This window comes from Beta vulgaris, chromosome 7 (assembly GCF_026745355.1).
Source record: "Beta vulgaris subsp. vulgaris cultivar EL10 chromosome 7, EL10.2, whole genome shotgun sequence".
Lineage (NCBI taxonomy): Eukaryota > Viridiplantae > Streptophyta > Magnoliopsida > Caryophyllales > Amaranthaceae > Beta > Beta vulgaris.
In genome coordinates this window covers 9030913-9054316 of record NC_079208.1, presented here as the reverse complement: position 1 = coordinate 9054316, position 23404 = coordinate 9030913, and the positions used below count along the sequence as shown (strand labels likewise).

The 23404-nt window shown below is 32.1% G+C and overlaps 1 protein-coding gene across 1 annotated transcript; it reads left to right on the top strand.

Moving 5' to 3' along the window:
• The first annotated feature begins 1707 nt into the window (after positions 1–1707).
• Positions 1708–22970, top strand: LOC104908842 (carbonic anhydrase Nec1). The gene is made up of 8 exons (XM_010698006.3): positions 1708–1802; positions 14950–15029; positions 15135–15352; positions 17939–18045; positions 19142–19244; positions 19359–19532; positions 22477–22530; positions 22648–22970. Exons 1-8 carry the CDS (start codon positions 1708–1710, stop codon positions 22765–22767), a joined length of 951 nt encoding a protein of 316 aa, XP_010696308.2. The 3' UTR covers positions 22768–22970.
• The last annotated feature ends 434 nt before the right edge of the window (positions 22971–23404 follow it).

The following is a 23404-nucleotide window of genomic DNA, read 5'->3' as shown; positions in this document are numbered from 1 at the left end:
GTTTCATTTTTTGTATGGTTTTGTTGCTGGAAGTTTCTGAATTTTTGATATTTTTCTGAATTTTTTTTATTTTATGAATTTAATGGCAAAATGCAAAAAAAAATAAAAAAATTTTGCATACACATGTACCTATTGCTGCGGTTTTGGCTAGGAACCGCAGCAATATACCTATTTTTTATTATTAAATACATTATATTGCTGTGGTTTTCTCTAGGAACCGCAGCAATATACTGTTTTTAATAATAAATAAATAGGTATATTGCTGCGGTTTTATTCAAAAACTGCAGCAATATATTCAAATATTGTTGCGGTTTAAAACCGCAGCAATATATTAATTACCTATTGCTGCCCCCTTAATTGCTGCGCGTCCAAAACCGCAGCAATAGACCACTTTTTTACCGCAGCAAATATCATTTATTCTACTAGTGTGAGTCACTATATAGCAACAAAAAGAGTTAAAAGATGAGTTGAATTAAAGAATTAGAAATTAAGAAATGAAAATATGAGATTAGAATATTAGATATAATAAGTTAATAATATGTAGAGTTGAAGACTAAAGTATGATCGTACGAAGATGGAGACATGAAGTGATGAAGTTATTATGTTGTCATTAATATCTTTTTAGGTTGACATCAGTGAAAACATCATAATTATAAATTTGTTCGACTTTCATCGTTCATGGAACAAGTAACAATGATCAACGTTAATCGGATATGAAGATGATAACTGTGATCAAGATGATACATAATCATATCAGTAGAGGATGAAAAAATGAAAGTAGATCATAGTTAATACCAATCATATCAGTGGAAGATCAAGATTGTTGATGTTTCAGTTGTTAATCTTAAAAGATAGTAACATACTAGCATAGGAGGCGATCTTATTAAACTGTCCATATTTGGAAAGCCACGTTACAGTTATTTATCTTACAAAATAGGGCTCGATGTCATTACACTATGAGCAGTAACCGAAGCATCATTAGATTAGATTGATCGACTTTCGTTAAGTTAAGGTTCACATAAATTAAATAATCATTTATTGTCTTTGACATTAATCAAAACCATCAAACCCTAGAGAGATTTGAGAGAAGAACCCTAGAGAGAGAAACCATAAATACCAATGGACTACTGTCCATCGCTGGAAAACCAAAAACCACCACAGCCAAGCATCACGAACATGTTTCGTCAACCATCTAGCCATCTCCATTACCATTCCAGACAGCCAAAATCTTTAGAATCCATGGCTCCATAGCCAACATCTTCATCCCGGTAACACAGAAGCACCGCAATCATAAGTTTGCTTTTGTGCAATAAATGTACTCATAATCTCTTGTTACATCCATTAGAGATGAGAATGGCAGAATGATTAGAAACTCCAGAATTTCCGTCTATCCAACGAAATATGATAAGGATCCAGTGCCATTCAATTCCCATAATATGACCCAACATCGTCTTCTCAGCCAACCTCGGAAAATAATCACCACCAAACCTGCTCCAAAGATAAACAATATTCGAAATAGCAGACCATACAAGGATGTTGCAAACCACAGAAGTAATGCTAAACCACCAAACACAAAAAAAAAAAAAACAACCTCAACATGTAATCACAGAAAGGGAAGCAGAAAAGGCGGCTCAAAATACAATACCCAATCATGAACCCATACCAAACAATAACCTATCTAAGCCAAACCCAACAAAGGAATGCATTATGAGCTCCAAGGTCCTTGAAGAAGACACAGAAAAAATCCAAAATGCTTTGAGCGAAATTGACATTGACAGTGATATTGCTGCAGCAATCACGGGGTATAAGTCTGAGGAGCAAAGATTGGGGTCCGAAACCGTCTAGGTTCAACAATTGTTGGCTCACATATCCAATGTGCTTAAAAACAGTTCGAGAAACATGATTGAAATTGATAAATCTTTTAGTAGTAGAAAAACTTCGAGAGGTCAAAATCAAGCTCAAAGAGTGGAATCGCAATGACTTCGGTAACATAGACACCAACATCAAACGTCTTAAAACTTTGATAGCAAACCTAGATGATTTAAAGAACTAGAGAGACCTTGATGATGACGAGCTTTACAGGAGGAAAAGCGCCCATGCTGATTTATGCATGTGGATGAAGAGAAAGGAAATCTACTGGGCCCAAAACTCTCAAATCACTTGGTTAAAAGAAGGTGATAGAAATCCAAAATTCTTTCACGGTGTCGCTACCAACAAAAGAAGAAAGAAGATAATAACAAGCATTGAAGTCGGTGGTCATGCTGTGAATGATCCTTATCAAATTAGAAATGAGGCCAAAACTTTCTTCAAGAAAATCTTTCGAGAAGAATATGCTAACAGGCCAATTCTGGAAAACCTGCAATTCAATCAATTGTCTCAAGCTCAAGAAGACAGTCTCATCATTCCTTTTTCCAAGGATGAAATTGATTCAGCTGTAGCCTCATGTGACTCAGACAAGGCCCTGGGGCCTGATAGGTTCAATTTCAAATTCATGAAGAATGCATGGGAGATCATAAAAAATGACATTTATGAGACCGTGAATGAATTTTGGGCCTCATCTCGCCTTCCTCGTGGTTGCAACACGCCATATATCACTCTTATTTCAAAGATTGATCACCCCCCACCATGCTTCAAAGATTATCGTCCCATCAGCATGGTAGGATGCTGAATCTATAAAATTGTTGCAAATTTGATGGCTAAGAGACTTCGAATGGTCATTAGCACTCTCATAGGCCCATTTCAATCTTCATATATTGAAGGAAGGAAAATTCTCAATGGGGCATTGTAGCTAGTGAAATCATTGAATCTTGTAAAAGATAAAATATTAAAGCAACTCTTCTCAAGTTGGATTTTCACACGGCATATGATAGTGTCTCATGGAGCTTTTTTCAGTGGATACTCCAATAAACGAACTTTCCTTCACAGTGGTTCGAATGGGTAATGACATGTGTTTCAATAGCCTCAACATCAATTCTCATCAACGGGTCTCCTAGCACACCTTTCAAATTGTAGCGTGGCTTAAGGCAAGGGGATCCATTACCCCCTTCCTCTTCGTTCTTATTGTTGAAGCATTCAATCAAATCATCAAAAGGGCAACTTTTATAAACTTATGGAAAGGTGTTGAAATTTCCAAAAATGGCTTAGAAATAACCCGTTTGCAATATATATGCAGATGACACTCTCATGTTTTATGATGCAAATATTGAGTCTCTCAAGAACATTCAAAAACCTCTCATTATTTTTCAACTATCTTCCGGCCGCTAAGTGAACTTTTAAGTGAACTTTCATAAAAGTTCACTAATTGGAATAAACACGCCATCTTCATGGCTTCATCAAGCGGCAAGTGCTCTTTCATGTAGAATAAGACGCATCCCATTCACCTACTTGGGCTTGTCCATCGGTGGAAATCCTTCTCGAATACATGTTTAGGACTCCGTCATTGAAAAATTATCAAAGAAGCTTGCATCGTGGAAAGGAAAAATGCTCTTGATATGGGGTAGATTGACTCTCATCAAGTCATCATTGTCGAATATCCCTCTTTAATTCATGTCTATCTTCCCTATTCTGAACGGTGTAATTGAAAAAATAAACAAAATCACTCGTGCCTTTTTATGGTGTGGCGGAATGGAAAAAAAGGGATTACCTTTAGTCTCATGGTGCACAAGTCTACTCCCTAAATCAATGGGGGGTCTAAGTATCGAGAATATTTTGCACAAAATCCTTGCTCTACTCTTCAAGTGGATATGGAGGTTTTTTTAGTGACCCCTCACTACTTTGGTGTAATTTCATACGAGCCAAATACAAATACTCTGCAACCCTAACCATTTCGGATCTCACATTTCCAAAAATTGGTGGGCCGTCGAAGATGATTTGTGCAACCATTTTCCATCACGCTGAAGTAAAGTCCTTCGTGATTAGTGGAGTTCAAAAGATGATTGAAAACGGTACAAATTTATTGTTCTGGTATGATCCTTGGCTATGCAACTCCCCTTTGAAGGCAATATATCCAAGACTATTCTTCATAGCAATTAACAAGATGCTCATGTTGCTTCCTACGACTTTTGGGAGGGTTTCAACTGGATATGGAGTTTTTCTTGGAAAAGAGAACTGCGACCCCAAGATGCTATTGAAAAATCAAGCCTAGATGTGCTGTTATAGCAGATATGCATAGACCATGATGCAACGGACATGCTCATCTGGTCCCATAACAAGTTGGGCTGATTATCCACCAAATCCTTCACTCAAGAGTTGGACAAACTCAGCCCGCCTGCCCATAGCGACGTAATCAGAGGCGTGTGGAAAGGCCTTGTACCCCACCTTATTGAGGTTATGTATGGATTGCCCTTCTTGGTAAGATAAATACAAGGAGCAAGCTTGCATCCATATGTATTATTCCAATTGATCAAGATATCGTCCTTCTTTGCCTTTAAAACTCCAAATCAAGTAATCATCTCTTACTCCATTGTGTCGAATCTAGGCAAATACGAGAGTGGTGGTTGAACTTATGGGATTACAAATGGGTATTTCCAAAAGGTCTAAATGAGGCTTTCACTCAATGGAAATTTATGAAAAGGAAGAGCCCGTTCTTTCACAAAGTATGGGTTGCGTCCTTCTTCATTATTGTCTGGACCATATGGAAGGAGAGAAATCTCAGAATTGTCGGTGACTCATCCTCAACCATTAAAGATCTTCATGATATGGTGCTTCTAAGAATCGGATGGTGGATTAGTGGCTGGAATGATGGCTTTCCTTACTCTCCAACTTATGTGCAAAGAAATCCCCAATGTTTGGATTCGAATGGTTGCACCGTCGCCTCAGGTAATACTTCGCTTAAACCATCATATATCCCATGGTCTCCTCCAAGCATGAATATCCTCAAGTGGAATGTCGATGCACCAGTCATTCCATTCAATTCATGTGCTGCAATTAATGGAGTTTTACGAAATCATCTTGGGGAATTTATGTGCCTATTCTCAACTCCCATCCCATTCATTGAGATCAATTGTGCCGAAATCCTTGCTATTTAGAGAGCAATTCAATCTCTCTCCATAGTGACATCACAAAAAGTGCTTGTCTCCTCTTAGAATCTAATTGGGCAAATGCAGTATTGTGGTGCAATAGTGAAAGTGGAAGGCCCTAGAATATGAACTATCATCTAAATTTCATATGAAATGCAAGGAAAAAACCATTGAGTATATCGACAACTCATAAGGGAAGAAGCTCCAATTTTGTGGCTGATTCGCTTGCAAAGCAAGGATTACGCCGCCAAGATGAATTCATTGCGTGGCTTTAGATGTTTAGATGGATGGATGTTTTGATGAACAATTCATGTTTTTTGTTTCTTAATAGGTAATCAGATTAGAATGAATGTAGGTGCCTACGTGCACTATTTACTTGGGCTGATTGTTTAATTGTGATGTGGGTCGTTAGACCTTGTAATTCTTGAGTCTGATAGCATCCTCATCTCTGGAGGGATACCTACTTTGGGTTGAGGTTATCTTACTCCATTGAGTCTAATGAAAATACAATTTATCAAAAAAAAAAAAATCAAAACCATCAAAATCGTCTTTCATACTTTATGTTACGGGGTTCTTTATACAAGATAAGGCTCGACTTTCATCGTTGATGTTTCATTAGATTGATTGACTTTCATCGTTGATGTTTCAGTTGTGGATCTTAAAAGATACTAAGATAGTAACATAGGACTTAGGAGTCACGAGTTATTTGATTCTCCGTCTCTTTAAGTTTTCGTACGTCCTATCGTATCGGTATTACGGGAATTATGCTATTTAAACAATTAAACTTCATTCATAATCATCTTTACATGAATCAACTTGTTTAAAATTAAAAATACTAATCAAACTTCTAAAGTTAATAATTTTTATTAATTTATACTATTAATAACAGTTTAGGAATTTAAGTAGATTACTAGTTAGTAAAGTCTAAACAAATCAATACTAGAGTAGAAGTCTAGAAGACTAGAATCATAAATTCAAAAATTAGAAAATAGAAAACTCAACTTACCTTAACCTTAACCTTAACCATTGATTTGAGAAAGACAAAAATTCAACCATTGATATTTTGAAATCCATGTGCTTGGTCACTTTTAGTGTTCGTTGGTAAAAAAAAAAAATCAAGGATCATGAATTGAGACCATTGATTAGCCAATATCAAATACAGCCCTTCAAAAAAATAGAACTCTCTCGAGTCTTCACTATAAAATCTCAACCATTCACTCTAAAACCAACTGTTGAAATTAAGTGATTAACCCTAAAATTCCATACTATATAAACTCCCTTTTTCTAAACCCCCCCCCCTCTCATTTTGCCACTTTTGAAACAGAACCATAATCACTCGTCTTTCATTCTCTCATTCTCTCTCAGTCTCACCTCACTCCTCACTAGTCACTCCTCAGATCTCTCTCATTTTCTGATCAAAATCCTAAAAAACCCTAAAATTCTCAACCCTTCTATTTTTTCGATCAAAACACTAAGATTCCCAGTCTATCTCTCAAATTTTCCGATCAAAACCCTAAAATTCTCGATTGCTCTCTCATTTTTACCATCTAAACGACAAAACCCTAGTATTTTCAGCCCATATTTCTCTTGAATTCTCACACTCTCTCAAAAACTTAAAATCTGAAGCAAATGTTAATTTTTTGAATCTCTCTCATTTGCGAGTTGTAGTGTTAGAATACGCTAGTATTTGTGAAAATCTGAAGAAAGTTGAGGTTTGTGGGGAAAATCTGAGAAAAAAGGCAAGAAACTGATGAAAGAGGCGACGCTCTAAAGAAAAAAGGCATGGATCTGGACAAAAAAAGGTAAAAAATTGAAGATCTGGGAAAAAAAGAAAAAAAACAAATTTTTAATTTTTAAAAACGCAACGTCACAACGAGGTAAGTCTTCTACTTTTTTTTTTAGAAATAGGTGAAGGTCTGGTTGATTGTGATTGTGGGTTATGTGTTGGTCCAAATTTGTAGATCAGATGGAATTTCATGTTTAAATTTTTAATTTTTTTGTCATAAGTCAGATCTGGAATTTGCATGTTTATGCTAAAAAATTTATGAATGAGTTATTTAATTTTTTGATTTTAATATATGTTTATTTTACGATATGAAATTACTTATTCGTTATAATTATGTTTATTTTGCAATTTGAAATTATGTGTTTATTTTTAATTATCTTGTATATAATTATTTTTTATATTAGGTTTTAATAATTTAATTATGAAACTAAGAAACTGAGGTAGACAATAATTATTAGTTCTGAAATTATGTCCTGATTATTTATGTTTATTTCGAGATCTAAATTATATCTTAATTATTAGGACTATATTGCTGTTTGTTCATGTTTGTGTTTAAGCTCATTTTGTGTCTAGGTTGGTATTTGGGTTCTGTGTCTGGGTTTTGTTTCTGGGTTTGTGCTCGGGTTATATTCGTTGTTAGGGTTTTATTTGTAGTATCAGGACTTGCATTTGGGTTTCCGTTTCTGGTTTTTGTTTATGGATTTGTGTTTTTGGGTTTGTATTTCTGGATTTGTTTTCTAGGCTTATGTTCTGGGTTTGTGTTTTGGGTTTGTGTTATGGGTTTCTGTGGATTTGTGTTTTGGGTCTAGGGCTTAAGGTTACTGTATAGGATTTTTGTTTAGGATTCAACCCTAAACCCTAAACCCTAAACCCTAAATCCTAAGCCTAAACCCTAAACCTTAAACCCTAAACCCTAAACTCTAAACCCTAACCCTAACCCTAACCCTAACCTTAAACCTGACCTTGACTCTAACCATGATTGTAACACATCCCGAATTTTCGCTCCTAAGTTTTTTGCGCTTATTTAATTTTCCCTTAAATTGATCTTTTTTTTTTGCTAAAACTTGAGTATTTTATTCTAAAACAATTATACCGTATAAAATATATTTTGTGAAGTTGTCAATAATTTTATCTATTTAGTACTCCCTCCATCCCATAATACTCTTGACACTTATATTATCAAGGCACGTAGTTTTGGATGATAAGTTGTTTGGTTATCAATTATTATTTTATTGAAAAGTAGATGTGCTAGGAGTTAATAGTTAATAAAAGTAGTATTATTTTATTTTAAGAAGAGAGAATATGAGTCATGGTTAGAGTTAGGGCCTGTTCTCCCCAACTTATTTTCAGTTCAGTTCAGTTCAGTTCAGTTCTGTTCAGCTCTAATAAGTTCAGTTCAGTTCAGTTCAGCTCCAATAAGTTCAGTTCAGTTCAGTTCAGCTCCAATAAGTTCAGTTCAGTTCAGATCAGTTCAGTTCAGTTCAGTTCAGCTCTATTCTTTTATAACCATTTTGTTAAATATTATTATTATTATGTTGGTATAATTTATTTACTAATTACTATTATTATTATTATTATTAAATATATATCATTACTATTAAGTATTATTATTATTATTATTATTATTATTATTGTTGTTGTTGTTGTTTCTATATATTTTTTTTATTATAGCTTTACTAATTATTATTACTATTATTATTAGGAGGAACATGGTTTAGATCAAAGCACAAATAAACCCACTTTTTTTAGCCCATAAACCAATCAAATCGCGTCAAGACGGTTTATGATGTAATTTTCGCGGTCCAACCCAATCATTATTTTTATTACTAAATATTTTTAAATTATTAAATCTAATTATTAAAATAGTAATATTAATTTACTTCTTAGATATTATTGTTATTATATATCATCGTCAAGTATTAATAATTAATACAAATAATATAAAATAATTATTATTAATTATCATTACTATCATTAATTATTATTATTATTATTAATTTATGATTATTAATATTATTTATTTATAACTATCATTTAAAGATATTCAAAATACTACTATTATTATTATTCATTATTATTACTTATCATTATAATTATTATTAATATTCATATTATTATTGTTTAAAATATTATTATATATTTATTACATTCAATTTATTTCAATGTAATATAATTCAATTCAATTTAACTCAATTCAGTTCAGTTCAGTTCAGTTCACTTCAGTTCAGTTCACTTCAGTTCAGTTCAGCTCTGATAAGTTCAGTTCAGCTCCGATAAGTTCAGTTCAGTTCAGTTCAGCTTTGATAAGTTCAGTTCAGTTCAGCTGTTTTATGTCGAAGAGAACAGACCCTTAGTAGATAATGAGAGTGGTATGATAAAAAATACATTTGTTTCATTTGAAAATATAATTAAAGAACTTCAAAACTACCAATTTTAACATTTTAATTAATGTTCGTTCAATATTTTTAGATTAGGTTACATTATTTTATGACTTTTTTTTTTTTGGAGATTGTAATGTGTTGTGGCTGAAGATTGAAGTTATCTTTGTAAGTTGGCTATTAAATTTGTGACTCTTGGTTATATGAGAAGATCAATGGTTGGCATATAAGTACATAAAATTAATGATCTATAACGAAATTGGGTGAGATTGCTTGGATTGTATAATTTCAAAAAGCAAAGGCAAATTATGGAAAAATGTGAAACTAAATTTAGAAACCAACAATTATATTTTGGGAGACCTAAAATGGAAACATGAACTATATTTTGGGACGGATGAAGTAGTAGTTAAATAAGTTATGTTATACTCATTTTTAAAAGTTATCTCATTTATTTTATGGATTTTAAAAGTTTTCCATGCATATATTATCATTAATTTTGATTCAAAAAGCAATAATGGTCTGATGGAGTAATAGTTGGATCTCTTTCTTTCATACTTGATGTTGTGGGTTTGAATCTTCATGCAACAATTCAATTTTTTTTAAGAATTATATGAGAAAGACGTAAATAGAATGTTTCAATGAGGGATGGTGACATGTGACACATATACGTTTTTAGGAACGCCTTTTAATATATTCGCATACATAAATATACAAAATTTACTATAAAAAATATTGAAATTACCATTAACGGAGTGCTTGGTTACATACATTCACCCTTTTCAACATAACATGTAATGATGTAAATAATACTCCCTTCGTCCCATAATATAGTGCTTGTATTCCTTTTTGGGTATTGTGCCTATTTCTTTTTTATCAATTTGTTTGGACTAAATTATCCTTCATCTCTATATAAAACTTTCCAAAATACTCTTATTTTCTTTTAAAATATGTGCCCCTATTTATTGGTTTACACCATTCCAAGGAATATTTATTGCTCTTTCATTTTATTTTAAAGGAAAAAACTAGTTCCAAGACAAAAATACCCAATAAACATTTACTTAAATATATATTTTTGTGAAATCCTAAAACTTCTTTCATTTTCCTTAATTCTTGTGAAAAATGAGAAGTGAGCACTATATTATGGGACGGAGGGAGTATCATTGACTGATTGCGACTTGTCAAACGTTTCATATATAGCAAACAAATTATAGTTATTGCACATGAGCAAAAATGTCAAAACGTTTAAACGAGCATAAAAAGAAAATCAAGGTCAATGAATTCGATGCAGATATTAATATGTGTTTGATTTTTTTCGTGCTAATTAATACTGTGTTTGTGATATAACGTTTTACTTGTACATAATAACAATTCACAAACGCCCACATACCACGACTAATTAGTAGTACTCCCTTTGATTTTATTAGTTTATTCATTTTTGTTTTGGTTGTCCTTTATTCCCTCCATTTCTTTTTAATAGTTACACTTTATATTTTTACGTTTGTCGATATAAACGTTTGAACATTAATATCTCTACATTTGCATTAGTAAAAATTATAAAAAATTGATATTACAAAAGTACATATCGAGACGAATCATATATCTTACATGACTACATTTTTTCTTAACCACTAATCACATATAATAGTCAATCATAAATTTGTAAATAATGTCAAATTTCAAATGTAACAATTAAAAAGAAACAAATGGAGTATTTATTTACCATTTTTTCTTTTTGTTTTTGAAATAGCCCCGCCAGCTATTTATTATTATTTTACCTTTTTATTATATTTTTTTAGTCCACAACATTAACCTCAATACACTATGTCAATAAATAATACTTTCTCTTTTTTTATATGGCCAACATACAACTTTGAAAGTGGGTAAAATAATAAAAACTCGAGGGAATATTAATCCCTCTCTTTTTATTTTTCATTCTCACTTAAAATCTTGACACTATTCATACTTAGAGAGAATCTTCTCAATTTTTTTCAATATAGAAGATAAATATAGTCATGTGAGATCTTGTTTGATTCGTCTCAATTAGTACATTATTAATATTCAATCGTTATAATGTTTACTAATATATAAGGAAAGATATTAAAATTCAAAGATGTGCATTGGGAGATGTGCATAGAAAGGTGAGAAAGATAAAAAACAGAGAGGTACTCCCTCTGTTTTTTTTTATCATTCTCACTTTCTCTATGCGCATCTCCCAATGCACTTCTTTGGAAAAAATATCTTTCATTATATATTAGTAAAAATTATAACGATTGAGTATTTATAATGTATTAATTGAGACGAATCAAACAAGACCCCACATGACTATATTTTTTCTTATAGTTTGAAAACAATTGAGAAGATTCTCACTAAGTATTAATAGTACCAAGATTCTAAGTGAAAAAGATAAAAAAAAAAAAACATAGGGAGTACTTCCTAAGGTTGATTATAACCATCCAAATATTTGAAATAAAAATATATGATTGAATCTTCCATTTGAGCAGCAAGTATTGGTTAAAAAGAGTTTATAATAGTTTATTGTGAACTCAAACTAACTATATATGATCACACAAAATCGACTAGAACAAATAAAAATAACTACATATATCTCATATGAAAAATTAATTATTATATTATACAAAAACTGACTTTATAAAATATGATTGTGTCATACCAGAATTGACTATATCAAATAAGAACTTATTATATATATGATACCTGGTCCACAATAAGTTATTGTGCACTTAATACATTCAATTTTGTTTTTACTGAGATACTACCCCCGTTTCATTTTAATCTACACACTTTGACATTTTACACTATTCACAAATTTCACTTGACCATCATTTGTGATTGATAAGCAGATGAAAATATAGTCATGTGGGATCTTGTTAGATTCATCATAACATCTATTTTATTAATATGTACTTTTTGTAATTTTTACAAATATAAACTAAAGATATATGTACTCAAAGTTTTACATTGACATGCATGAAAAGTATAAATGTGTCGATTAAAATGAAAAGGAGAGATTATAAGGTATTGGAATCGTTTATTTTAATTTATCAGTTGATGTACTCGATACGAAATATTGGAGCCTTTTGAAATTTGTGGATATCTGATACTCCTTTTCTTCCTTTTCTCTTGAAAAAAATTATTTTTAGACCGTAGTTAAGTTTTCTTAGTAATTAATTAATTATAAATCTTGAACATATTCTAAATTTGTGTTGGAACTTATTAAATCATGAGTATGTGATAAGGCTATTAGTAACTAATATTGGATGAAGTTTTACTAAATTTAGTTATTGGAGGTTAATGAATGAGGGTGCCCATAAATTTTTTATACATTAACTTATCAGATATATAAATGGTTATTGATAATTAGGGTATGTTTGGAAACACATTTAAGTCACCTTAAATGAGTAGGAGCTAAAAGTTTAAGTCACTGAAAATAATTAGTCGTGTTCGGTATAAGAGTTTAAATAAAATTTAAGCTCAAAAATTGACCGAAATTGAGTTGCTATCAAATATAACATCTCAATTAAGGTGCTGAAATATTAAACTACCGTATCAGCTCAGCTTCTTTAAGCTCTTTTATCATTTTCAACTCTATTTCAGCTTATGCTCCCAACATAGCCTTACGGTCCGTTTGGTAGTCGTTAATAAATTGTGGTAATGGAAATGAATTTTAAGTGTAATTTTATTAGGGAAGCACCCTAAAAAGCTTCATGGGAAGGCATTTTTTCTCCATGAACAAGCAATCTCACCTCTAAACTTATGTTTTTATCTCCAAGGGGAAGCCATTTTCATTACCACTCATTACCACCTACAAGGTGGTATTGGATGAGAATGAAAATTCAAGAAGGAAAGTGGACACTTTAGGATAAATTAGCATTACCATGGGAATGGACAATGATATTTTTCACAAATTTACACACAAATTCATTCCCATTACCATCATTTATGACCAACTACCAAATGGACCGTTAGTGTTATGAAGTATTAGCTTTCCGATTCGATATGGACATTGGTTTAGGTTCCTAACCTATGTTCAGTCCTAAAATTTCTGGGTTTTTCAATTTCAGAATAATTTGAGTCGGGCACTGGTTATAAAAGTGACAAGTCTATATGAATCACATAGGGGGGCTTTTGTGAATTTACTAGTGTAATGCGCAAGTAGTTTCATAAAAAATGAGGTTTTCTGTAATTTAGAAAAACATGCTCCTAACAACTTGTATTCAAACTTAAACCCCCTTACTTTTCCTAAATGTATTAGAAATGCACTTTAATTTGTACCATTTGCAAACTTGCAAAACTAATATGAGTTATATGACCCATGATTCGATTTCGATTTTACGAAAAAGAATTGAAGTTGACCCGAAATCCGAAATGATATATTCTTATCCATATCCAACCCCGATTATTCTCAAAACTCAAAAGCAACCCGACTTAAAATAGACCCAAATATTATTCTTTGAATGTGCACGTATATACATATAGTGGTCAAACCCAATAAATTCAAAATTGAAAACTAAATATCTTTAAAAATTGACTAAATTTAATACTCAATCAAACTTAAATTTAACCTGATTTGAAAATCATATACCCAAATCAAACTTGACTAGAAGTCGAACTAAATGGAGAGACTTGACCATAGATATCGTGACCCAAAATGAAAAGCCCAAATTAGCTATGTTTAGTTCACCTTATTCGTATTTATCTGCTGGTTTAATATGAGCTTATTTTTTCTGATATGATCTTATCTGATATGATCTAGTCTAATCTATGTACTTATCTTTTATAAAACATATCATTACTAATATTATTATTATTTTGTATTTCATTACTAGTATTACTATTACTACTCCTTCCGTTTCATTTTAATTGTTACACTTTGATATTTTACTCTATTCACAAATTTTACTTTGACCATCGTCTGTGATTTATACGCGGATGAAAATATAGTCATGTGGGATCTTGTTAAATTCATCATAACATGTATTTTATTAATATGTACTTTTATAATTTTTACAAATACAAAACTAAAGATCTACGTCCTCAAAGTTTTGCATTGGCATGCCTGATAAATGTAAGTGTGTAGATTAAAATGAAACGGAGGGAGTATTAATTTATAATATCAGATTTTTAAATAATAACAACAACAAGAACAACAAGAACAGCAACAACCAATAATAATACTAACAATAATAATATTAATAATAATAATAATAACAATAATAATAATAATAACAATAATAATAATAATAATAATAATAATAATAATAATAATAATAATAATAACAACAACAACAACAACAACAATGATAATAATAGTTATTATAATTGTTGTTGTTGTTGTTGTCATCGTCATAATAGCATTCGTAATACTAATAATCATTATAACAATAATGATACCAATAACAATAATAACAACAGTAGTAATAACACTAACAATAAGTTTCTAGATATAAGCATGATTTGAGCTGACCTGATCTAAATTTAATTTTGCTGATCTGATCTGAAGTAAGTAAAAATAAGGTGAATTATAACCGGTCCAGTTACCACCTCTAACTATTTGCTTAAAACTATTCAAAAAAAAAAAAAAAAACTATTTGCTTAAAAGATAATGATAAATTAAGTGTCATTCATCTATACAGTGCCAAATATTTACTTGAAGGTGATGAGAACAAGTGTGCAAAACTTGCCTATAAAAAGAAATTTAATTTATATCATTTTCAAGCTCAAGAAATCCTACAATATAGATATGAAGAAATCACATATCCTCAAGTCCTCTAAGCTGGTATTGTCTTCTCTTGTCACTTGGAACGTCAATTGTAGCTCAAGAAGCTGGTAAGTAAGTCACACACTTATATAATTATAAAAAGTAGTTAAATAATTATACTTTGTTAGTTTGTTATATGCATTTTTACTAAAGTGTTGGTGAAAATGGAACAGAGGATGAATCAGAATTTAACTATATTCAAGGGGATGAAATTGGGCCAGAGAACTGGGGAAATATCAAACCAGAATGGGCCACATGTAACACCGGAAGAAAGCAATCTCCCATCAATCTACTTGCTTCGAATCCGCAAAGAGTCCCTAGCTCGGAGAGAATTACAAGGTTTTATAAGCCTGGCCAAACAATTATCAAAAATAGAGGCCACGATATAAAGGTTAGCTAATCTCCAACCATTTTCAGAAAGGACAAATGGACAATAGTTCACATAACTGTAGCACCACAGGAGAATAATATAATACTACCTTCGGGAAAAAAAATACTTGTGTTTTTTTTTAAGTTGAACACTTTGGTTTTTGCAATATTATTTTTTTTTTGAATAGTAAAATTAATTCATTAATAAAAAGTCATACGACATCTACATAAGCAATCGAATCAAACAAATACATAAGTTGAATCAAACAAAAATTTCCTTCATAAAAACTACGATCGTCAAACAAATCTTGCAATGTGGAACATCTCCCGCTTATATCGCTGGAAAATACAGCCTTGTTGGAGAGACAATCTAACGATCCCTTGTAGTCGTGAGGATGATTTCCGTCGGATTCATCTGACCGTATTCGAAAAATTGATAACCTTTGAGATCCCGCATAATTCTTCACCAACAAAATAATTTCACGGCAATCCATTAGATCTAGTATCCCGGATTGTAACCTGTAGAAATTCCCCCTCTAAAAGAGGAGAAAAACCCTGTCTTTCGAAGGAGGTCGAAAAACCTTGTCTTTCGAAGGAGATCGAAAAACCTTTTCTTACGAAGGAGATCGAAAACCCTGTCTTTCGAGGGAGAAATTGTTATTGGAAACCTAAAAACAAATAAAAAAGCAAAGGTGGGGGCTTTCCAACGGTAAAAACCGATGGAAGCCCTTTTAAAAATCAACAATGGAGGCTAGGGTTTTTGAAAGTAGAGAGGAGATAGGGGAGAGAGGGGAGAGAGAAAAAAAGGGTATCTGGTTTTTGCAATATTAACTAGTCGTACTTTGATTGCATTTTTTAGATTAATATATTAAAACAAAAATGAACAAAAATGATCAGATAAAATATTGTTGGATTTGTTTCAATAAATATTTTCATAATATATCATTTTATAACTTTTACATATACATAATATTAGAGATTTTAATGGTCAAAGTTGTGCATTCATGATCAAAGTTATGCACTAATAAGCCTAAAATCAAATTGTTGCATTTGTTTAGAAACAGATTTTAGTATATATATTTACAGGGTTGATTTTGGTCATTTCATTGAAGAGCATAAAAGTTACTCCTTCATACTATACGCGATTTGATTGGTTTTTTTTTTTTTTTTTGAGGGGCGATTTGATTGGTTTATGAGCTTAAAAACGTGAGTTTATTTGTGCTTTTGACCTAAACCATGTTCCTTCATTCTTTTTGTACATGATAATCATAATATAAATTAGATATCAATTAGATTTGAATTATGAGAAAAATCGTATATATATCCTCCATTTTTTTAGGTAGGTATTCTAATTACAATTTTTCTAACCTACTCCCTCCGTTTCTTAAAGATCTTCCCTCTTTCCGTTTAAGGGTGTTTCCAAAAGATCTCCCCTCTTTTGCTTTATTCCTTATTTGGCAAAACAAATTTCCCTATTTACCCTCTCATGTCACTATCATAAGGTCCACCATTACATTATTAATTCAATTTTACTCCCTTTCTCTCTCCTACTTTAACCCATTTTTATTTGTTTATTTATCTTAACCCATTTCTCTCTCCTACTTTACTCACACCATGCCCCACACAACTTGATTTTCCTTGGTATCTATAGGAACAGTAAGTGAGAAGATCTTTAGGAAACGGAGGGAGTATGCACCTATTGCATATCGGTCACTTTTGTACTGCTTAATTTCCAATCAATAAAATCAAACACAAATTATCAAAAAAAAAAATGCACCTATTGCATATGTTTAGCTATATTATTTTTAGCCTTTTCAACAAAATTGATAAATATAGCAGATTAATTAAAGATATTATTATCATAATTCAAGCAAATTATTATCATAGCTATTACGAGAATAATATATTTACTTAACTATGTTAAATTTATCAAATTTTTTTAATAAAGTTATAAACAAAAAGCTAAACATATACTCCCTCTGTTTTTTTTATCATTCCTACTTTGACTTTGCACGTTTGCCAATGCACGTTTTAAAACTTAAATATCTTTCATTATATATTAGTAAAAATTATAACGATTGAATATTAATAAAGTACTAATTGAGACGAATCAAACAAGACCCCACATGACTATGTTTTTTCTTATAAATTGAGAACATTTGAGAAGATTCTCTCTATGCATGAATAGTGTCAAGATTCTAAGTGAGAAAGATAAAAAAAAACAGAGGGAGTACACTAAGTGCATAAGATTAGAAAAATCCAACTTTATATTATGGGATATCATGGGAAATTGATTGGCGGATCGAGTTAAGTCTATATATATATGAATAAGTTTTACATAAGAATACTTTTTATATGACAATGCAACAATGAAATTGTAATAGATTTTATTGAAAATCTAATCCATTTTTAACATATTACATGATAATCAGTCTGGAAGATTGGCCACGTAAGGAATAAAATAAATGGTTATAATGTAGCCAAAATAAATTAGATTTTCGTTAAAAAAATAATAGCACAGTGTTCTCGTCTTCTATTATAGTATAACCTTCAATTTATGTTTTAAGGATTTGTTTAATGACCCACCGTTTTGGTTCTTTACTCGCAGCTTGAATGGACAGAAGGAAGCAGCAGAATTCAAATTAATGGCGTTGATTATATCCTTCGCCAATGCCACTGGCACTCTCCCTCGGAGCACACAATAAATGGCAAAAGGTTAGTGCAGTATATACTCCTTCCGGTTCTTAAATATTTTCCCATTTTAACATTTTTACACTATTCAGTAATTTAAATTTCACCATTATTTGTAATTTATTCACAAGAAAAAAAAATAGTTTTGTAGAATCTTCCCACTTTGATATTTCTTCTCAAAGTTTTGCTTTGACATGCATAAAAAATGAAAGAGGAAGAATTTCTAAGAAATGGAGGAAGTACTTCCTCTATTTTATATTTTCTAATAGTTGCAATATTTTGATTTTTATATTTGTTAATACGCAACTTTGACTCTCAATCTCCCATTCTAATTATATATTATATTTTGTGAAAATTTTTTTTAAAAAAGTTGAAATCTTGTAAATATATATCGATTTTAAGCGAACTACATGCTAAAGTTTATATTATATATTAGTCACAGATTTCCTATCAAAGAACATGAATAGTGTTAAAGTCAAAAGGTTGCAATTATTAAAAAACCAAGAAAGTAGCTAGTTAGCATGCATTAATACAATGGTTAAAATAAATAAAATAAACGAAAAATTATATTAAATATTTGGAAGTATTAATTAACAATACATGCAAAATATCATGGTTTGCATCCAATATTATGAACTTTGCATATCTATATCTATATCTAAAATTCAAGACAATTAAATGTCATTCTGCCAAATGTATTCTCCCCTCTTTCACACAATCAAATGAGACATTAAATTATAAAATTAGATTAAACATTTAGAAGTATTAATTAACAATACATGCAAAATATCATGCTTTGCATCCGATATTATGAACTTTGCATATCTATATCTATATCTAAAATCCAAGACAAATAAATGTCATGTTGCCAAATGTACTCTCCCTTCCTTCACACAATCAAATGAGACTGAACTGGACTGAATTATTGTAAATTGAAATGGACGGAATTTATTTGAACTAAATTTTTATTAATTCAATCCAAAAAAGAATAGCCTTTTAATCTTGCATTTTCTTGATTAGAATTATATCTATAGGGCTCCCTCCACTACAGTCCTGAATCCCTGATATATTTTTGTGTGATATATTTTTGTGTGATGTGTGGTTCATTGTAACAACTTAGGTATGCTTTGGAAGCGCACTTGACACATGAAAGTGTAGACAACAAGGTGGCAGTGATTGGTTTTCTTTACCAATATGGCAGTCCTGATCCTTTCCTTTCTTCGGTAATATATTTTTGGATCACTTAACATTAATATACTCCTAGTTTGATTAATAATTCTAAAATAACCAACTAATTGCTCTGTTGATGGATATTGATGCATGAAATGAATTTGCAGATAGAAGATAAAATAAGATCGATTGCAAACAATGCGTCAGCACATCAAGATGTAATGGCTGGTAGAATTAGTCCATCACAAGTGCAGATGGAAGGATTCCAATATTACAGTTACATTGGGTCACTCACCACCCCTGCTTGTGATGAAGGTGTTATATGGATCGTCGAAAATAAGGTAATTTCACCAACCAGATCCTGTTAAGAAAAGGGAGGCTAGATGTGTTTAGGAGAATATAATTATGTTATATCATTATCATTTAGAGCAATATATAACACTAAACAAAACCCTAAAGCAACTATCTTTTCTAAAAACATGCTAGGAAAGATATACAACAATATTCCTAAGAGATAATAACAAACTAGGAAGATATATAAACAATGTTTCCTTAATACCCCTTCAAATTGGAGTATAAAGATCTCTAATGTGGAACTTGCGTAGGAGAAAACTGAACTGAGTACTCCCGAAAGCTTTTGTAAGAATGTCAACTAACTAATGACCAGTAGGAACATAACAGGTAGATAAATTGTTAGCTAATAACTCATTCCGAACAAAATGGCAATCAACCTCGATATGCTTCCTACGATCGTGAAACATAGGATTTTTAGCAATATGCAGGACCGATTGATATCACAAAATACACATGGGTGTATAATGAAGTACACCAAGAGAAGATAACAAGGATTTCAACCACTTCAACTCACAAGTGGCAACTACCATAGAACGATATTCCGCTTCAACAGAGGAACGAAAAACCGTTCGTTGGTTGTTTCTTGGTTTTCCAAGAGACTAAAGAACAACCAAGAAAAAGCACATAACCAGAAAACGATCAGCGTGTCATAGAGCAAGCAGCCCAGTCACTATCACAATAAGCGGAAAGACATGGATCATAGGGAGAACGAAGAATACCTTACCCTGGACTCCCTTTAAGATAACGAAGGACAAGAAGAGCAGCTACCCAGTGAGGGACCATAAAAGCAATCAAAAACTAAGCAAGAGTATAAAATACATAACTTAGTTTCGGCCGAGTCACAGAAAGATACACAAGCCAACCAACCAAACAACGATAATGATTCGGATAAGGCATAGGCACATCTTTAACCAAGGCTTTTTCCTCCATCGGTGTGTCAATAAGCTTACAACCCAACATACCTGACTCACTCAAACCATCCAACGCATACTTGCGTTGAGTGAGAAAAATACCCTCAGAACTCCAAGCCGCCTCAATACCAAGAAAATACTTAAGAACACCAAGATCTTTCATATGAAAATGAGAACAAAGATATTGTGTAAAACGTAAAACAAGATCAGGTGAAGAACCAGCAATAATAAGATCATTAACATACACCAAAACATGAAGAGAAATCGGGCCCTTAGTATAACAAAACAGAGAATAATCAGCATAAGAACGCTGAAAACCATAATAAAACAAAACAGTCTACAATTAGCAAACCATTGTCGAGGAGCCTGCTTTAACCCATAAAGAGACTTGTGCAATCGGCAAACCTTAGTAGGAGAAGAACATTTATAAACAGGAGTAAGTGTCATATATACCTCTTCTTCCAAATCATCGTGAGGAAAGGCATTATGGACATCGATTTAGTGCAATTGCCAGTTTCGAGCAGCAGCAACAGCTAAGGGAAGACGAACAATGTCCATTTTAGTAACGGGAGAAAAAATTTCATTACAATCAATGCCAGCTGTACCACTTGTTGATTTCCATGAACAACCAAATGACCCTTAAGTGGTTCCACAACACCATTACTAGTATATTTGATTTTATAAACCCAACCACTACTAATAGCACGTTTACCACCATGTAAGTCTTCTAAGGTCCACATGCCATTGCGCTCGAGAGCACTAATCTCTTCTTTCACAGCTTGATGCCACCCGGGATCTAAAACAAATTTCCAATAACTCATAGGCTCAACACCCTTAGCGACAATCATTAGCAGAAAGAATCAAATGATTTTGTTGAGACATTCGAGTAATTAAACGCTTTACAATCAGTAAACTGTATTTATTGTCACCGATGTTTGGCAGAAAAATTATCATAATTAACACAACAAGCTATGTCAAAAGGCTTACTAGACAAACCAAAAGGAGAAGACGGAAGAGCAATCGTAGGAAGGGTGGTTTATATGATCTTGAACAAGAACCGTATTAGTAACATAATCCCAGAGCTAGACTAGATAAGTTTTAACATAATCCCGGGGCTATGTCAAAAGGCAGTGTGTTTTACAATGTCCACGACCCATCATATCACTAGTCGGAACAATAGAAGTATCACACTTGATGGTTCCAATATGAAGTTAAGAAGGCGAAGGTTTATCAGACATGCACTGCTCAGTAGCACGAGTAGGAGTGCTTTATTTATAGGTCAGACGTGTCAGATGCAACAAGAGGGCGAGGCTCATGAGCAATAGGGTATGAAATAGAGGACAACTACTTTGTAAGTTTTCAATAATTACATAACACTCATCACTATTTACCATAAACATTACACTCTTAAGTTAGTTTTTTTAACACTTTTTGATGTTACTATTAACATTAATATACTATCGCACGCATCGTGTATATAGTGCTAGTATTTTCTTTACAGATCCATGTTGTCGAAAACAAGACAATCCAATATATCTATATGTACCGACTATCGATAGGTAATTTATGAAAAATAAGTTATACAAATACTACTTTGTAAGTTTTCAATAGTTTTGATCTTTAATTCATATTAGAAAAAGTTAGGAAAAGATGACAATTTGGAAATACAAACAAAAATTAAGTTTGACAAGGAACATTTGGGAGTTCAAGTGGTAAAAGCTCCCACCTCTTAAACATGAGGATTTCACTTTTTGGTAAAATTCAGAGATTCTAGTCTAAACGATTAGATATTTCTTGTGAGTTGGGATTCCCTTACCCTCCCGCCTTAAAAAGATTGTGCCAGTTTTGAGATCGGTATAATTCCTATAAAAATTTGCACTTGACATGATTCCACTTTACATATATATAAGTTGGGAATTAAGGAATGCAAAAAACCTAATTAGAAAAAAGTAATTGAAAAAAAAGTGGTTTGGAACATATGCTAACTTTCTTCTACATCTATTTTCTACTTATAACACAGCTTGGAACTGTTTCAAAAGAACAAGTGAAATTGCTGAGGGATGCAGTTGATGATGTAAGTTCAAACCCTTTGCGGATTATATTGCTCTAAAGAAAATTATAAGGATCTCAATCCTCCATTTTCAATCAAGAGACATAATTGTATGAAACTGCATTATTTCAACTTTTATAGGGTTCGAGGACAAATGCAAGACCATTGCAGCCAGTGAATGGAAGATGTGTGAACCTCTATGATACAAGATTACGCGCGAAAGATGAAACTCTCCACACACCAATTACAGCATATACATAAATAGATTTGGACATCACGGAACAAAAATGTTCTAAATAAAAGAGCCTACGTATCTTAGCTATTTCATATAAATAACTTAGGCATTACTTTGTCTAAGAAACGCTATGCCAGATGATCAATAAGTCAATGAGAAGAGACTTTCTTCATTATGTAACATGACATCTATCTATATTAATCTAAATTCGAAATTCGTAGTGACTCAACTAACCATGAAGTCATGTCATCTGGTGACTTCTGACCCTGCTTCAAGGGTATTCGTAGTTTAGTCACACTATACCGAAACTACTCGAAATAAGTTGAGCTCTTAAACTCTTAACATGCTCCAGATCAAGTTGGAGTGTTTCCTACAAGATGCGTTTTTTAGGTACGATGACATCTGAAGCCATCATGATAACTTTGGGGCGAGTTAGATTGATGAACTTCGCCCCACTAACAAATCCGAAGATCCAACTTCACAATCCCAAACTTATAAGAACGACTCACAACAAATTTGAATTGAGAATCTACTCTCATCTTAACCAACCCTCGAATTCCTAAACCGACATAAATCTAGGGCCAACTCTAGGATCATTGGCTCTATTCACCAGGTTTCCTAAATTTTCCTTTGCTATAGGAAACCAAGAGCCTTGTACTGCCC

Excerpts from the sequence above, each read along its gene's own strand:
- LOC104908842 (XM_010698006.3), top strand. The coding sequence starts at position 1,708 with ATGAGCTCCAAGGTCCTTGAAGAAGACACAGAAAAAATCCAAAATGCT. Across the intron at positions 18,046-19,141 it reads CACACAATAAATGGCAAAAG|GTATGCTTTGGAAGCGCACT; the intron begins GTTAGTGCAGTA and ends GTAACAACTTAG. Across the intron at positions 19,533-22,476 it reads TATGGATCGTCGAAAATAAG|CTTGGAACTGTTTCAAAAGA; the intron begins GTAATTTCACCA and ends CTTATAACACAG.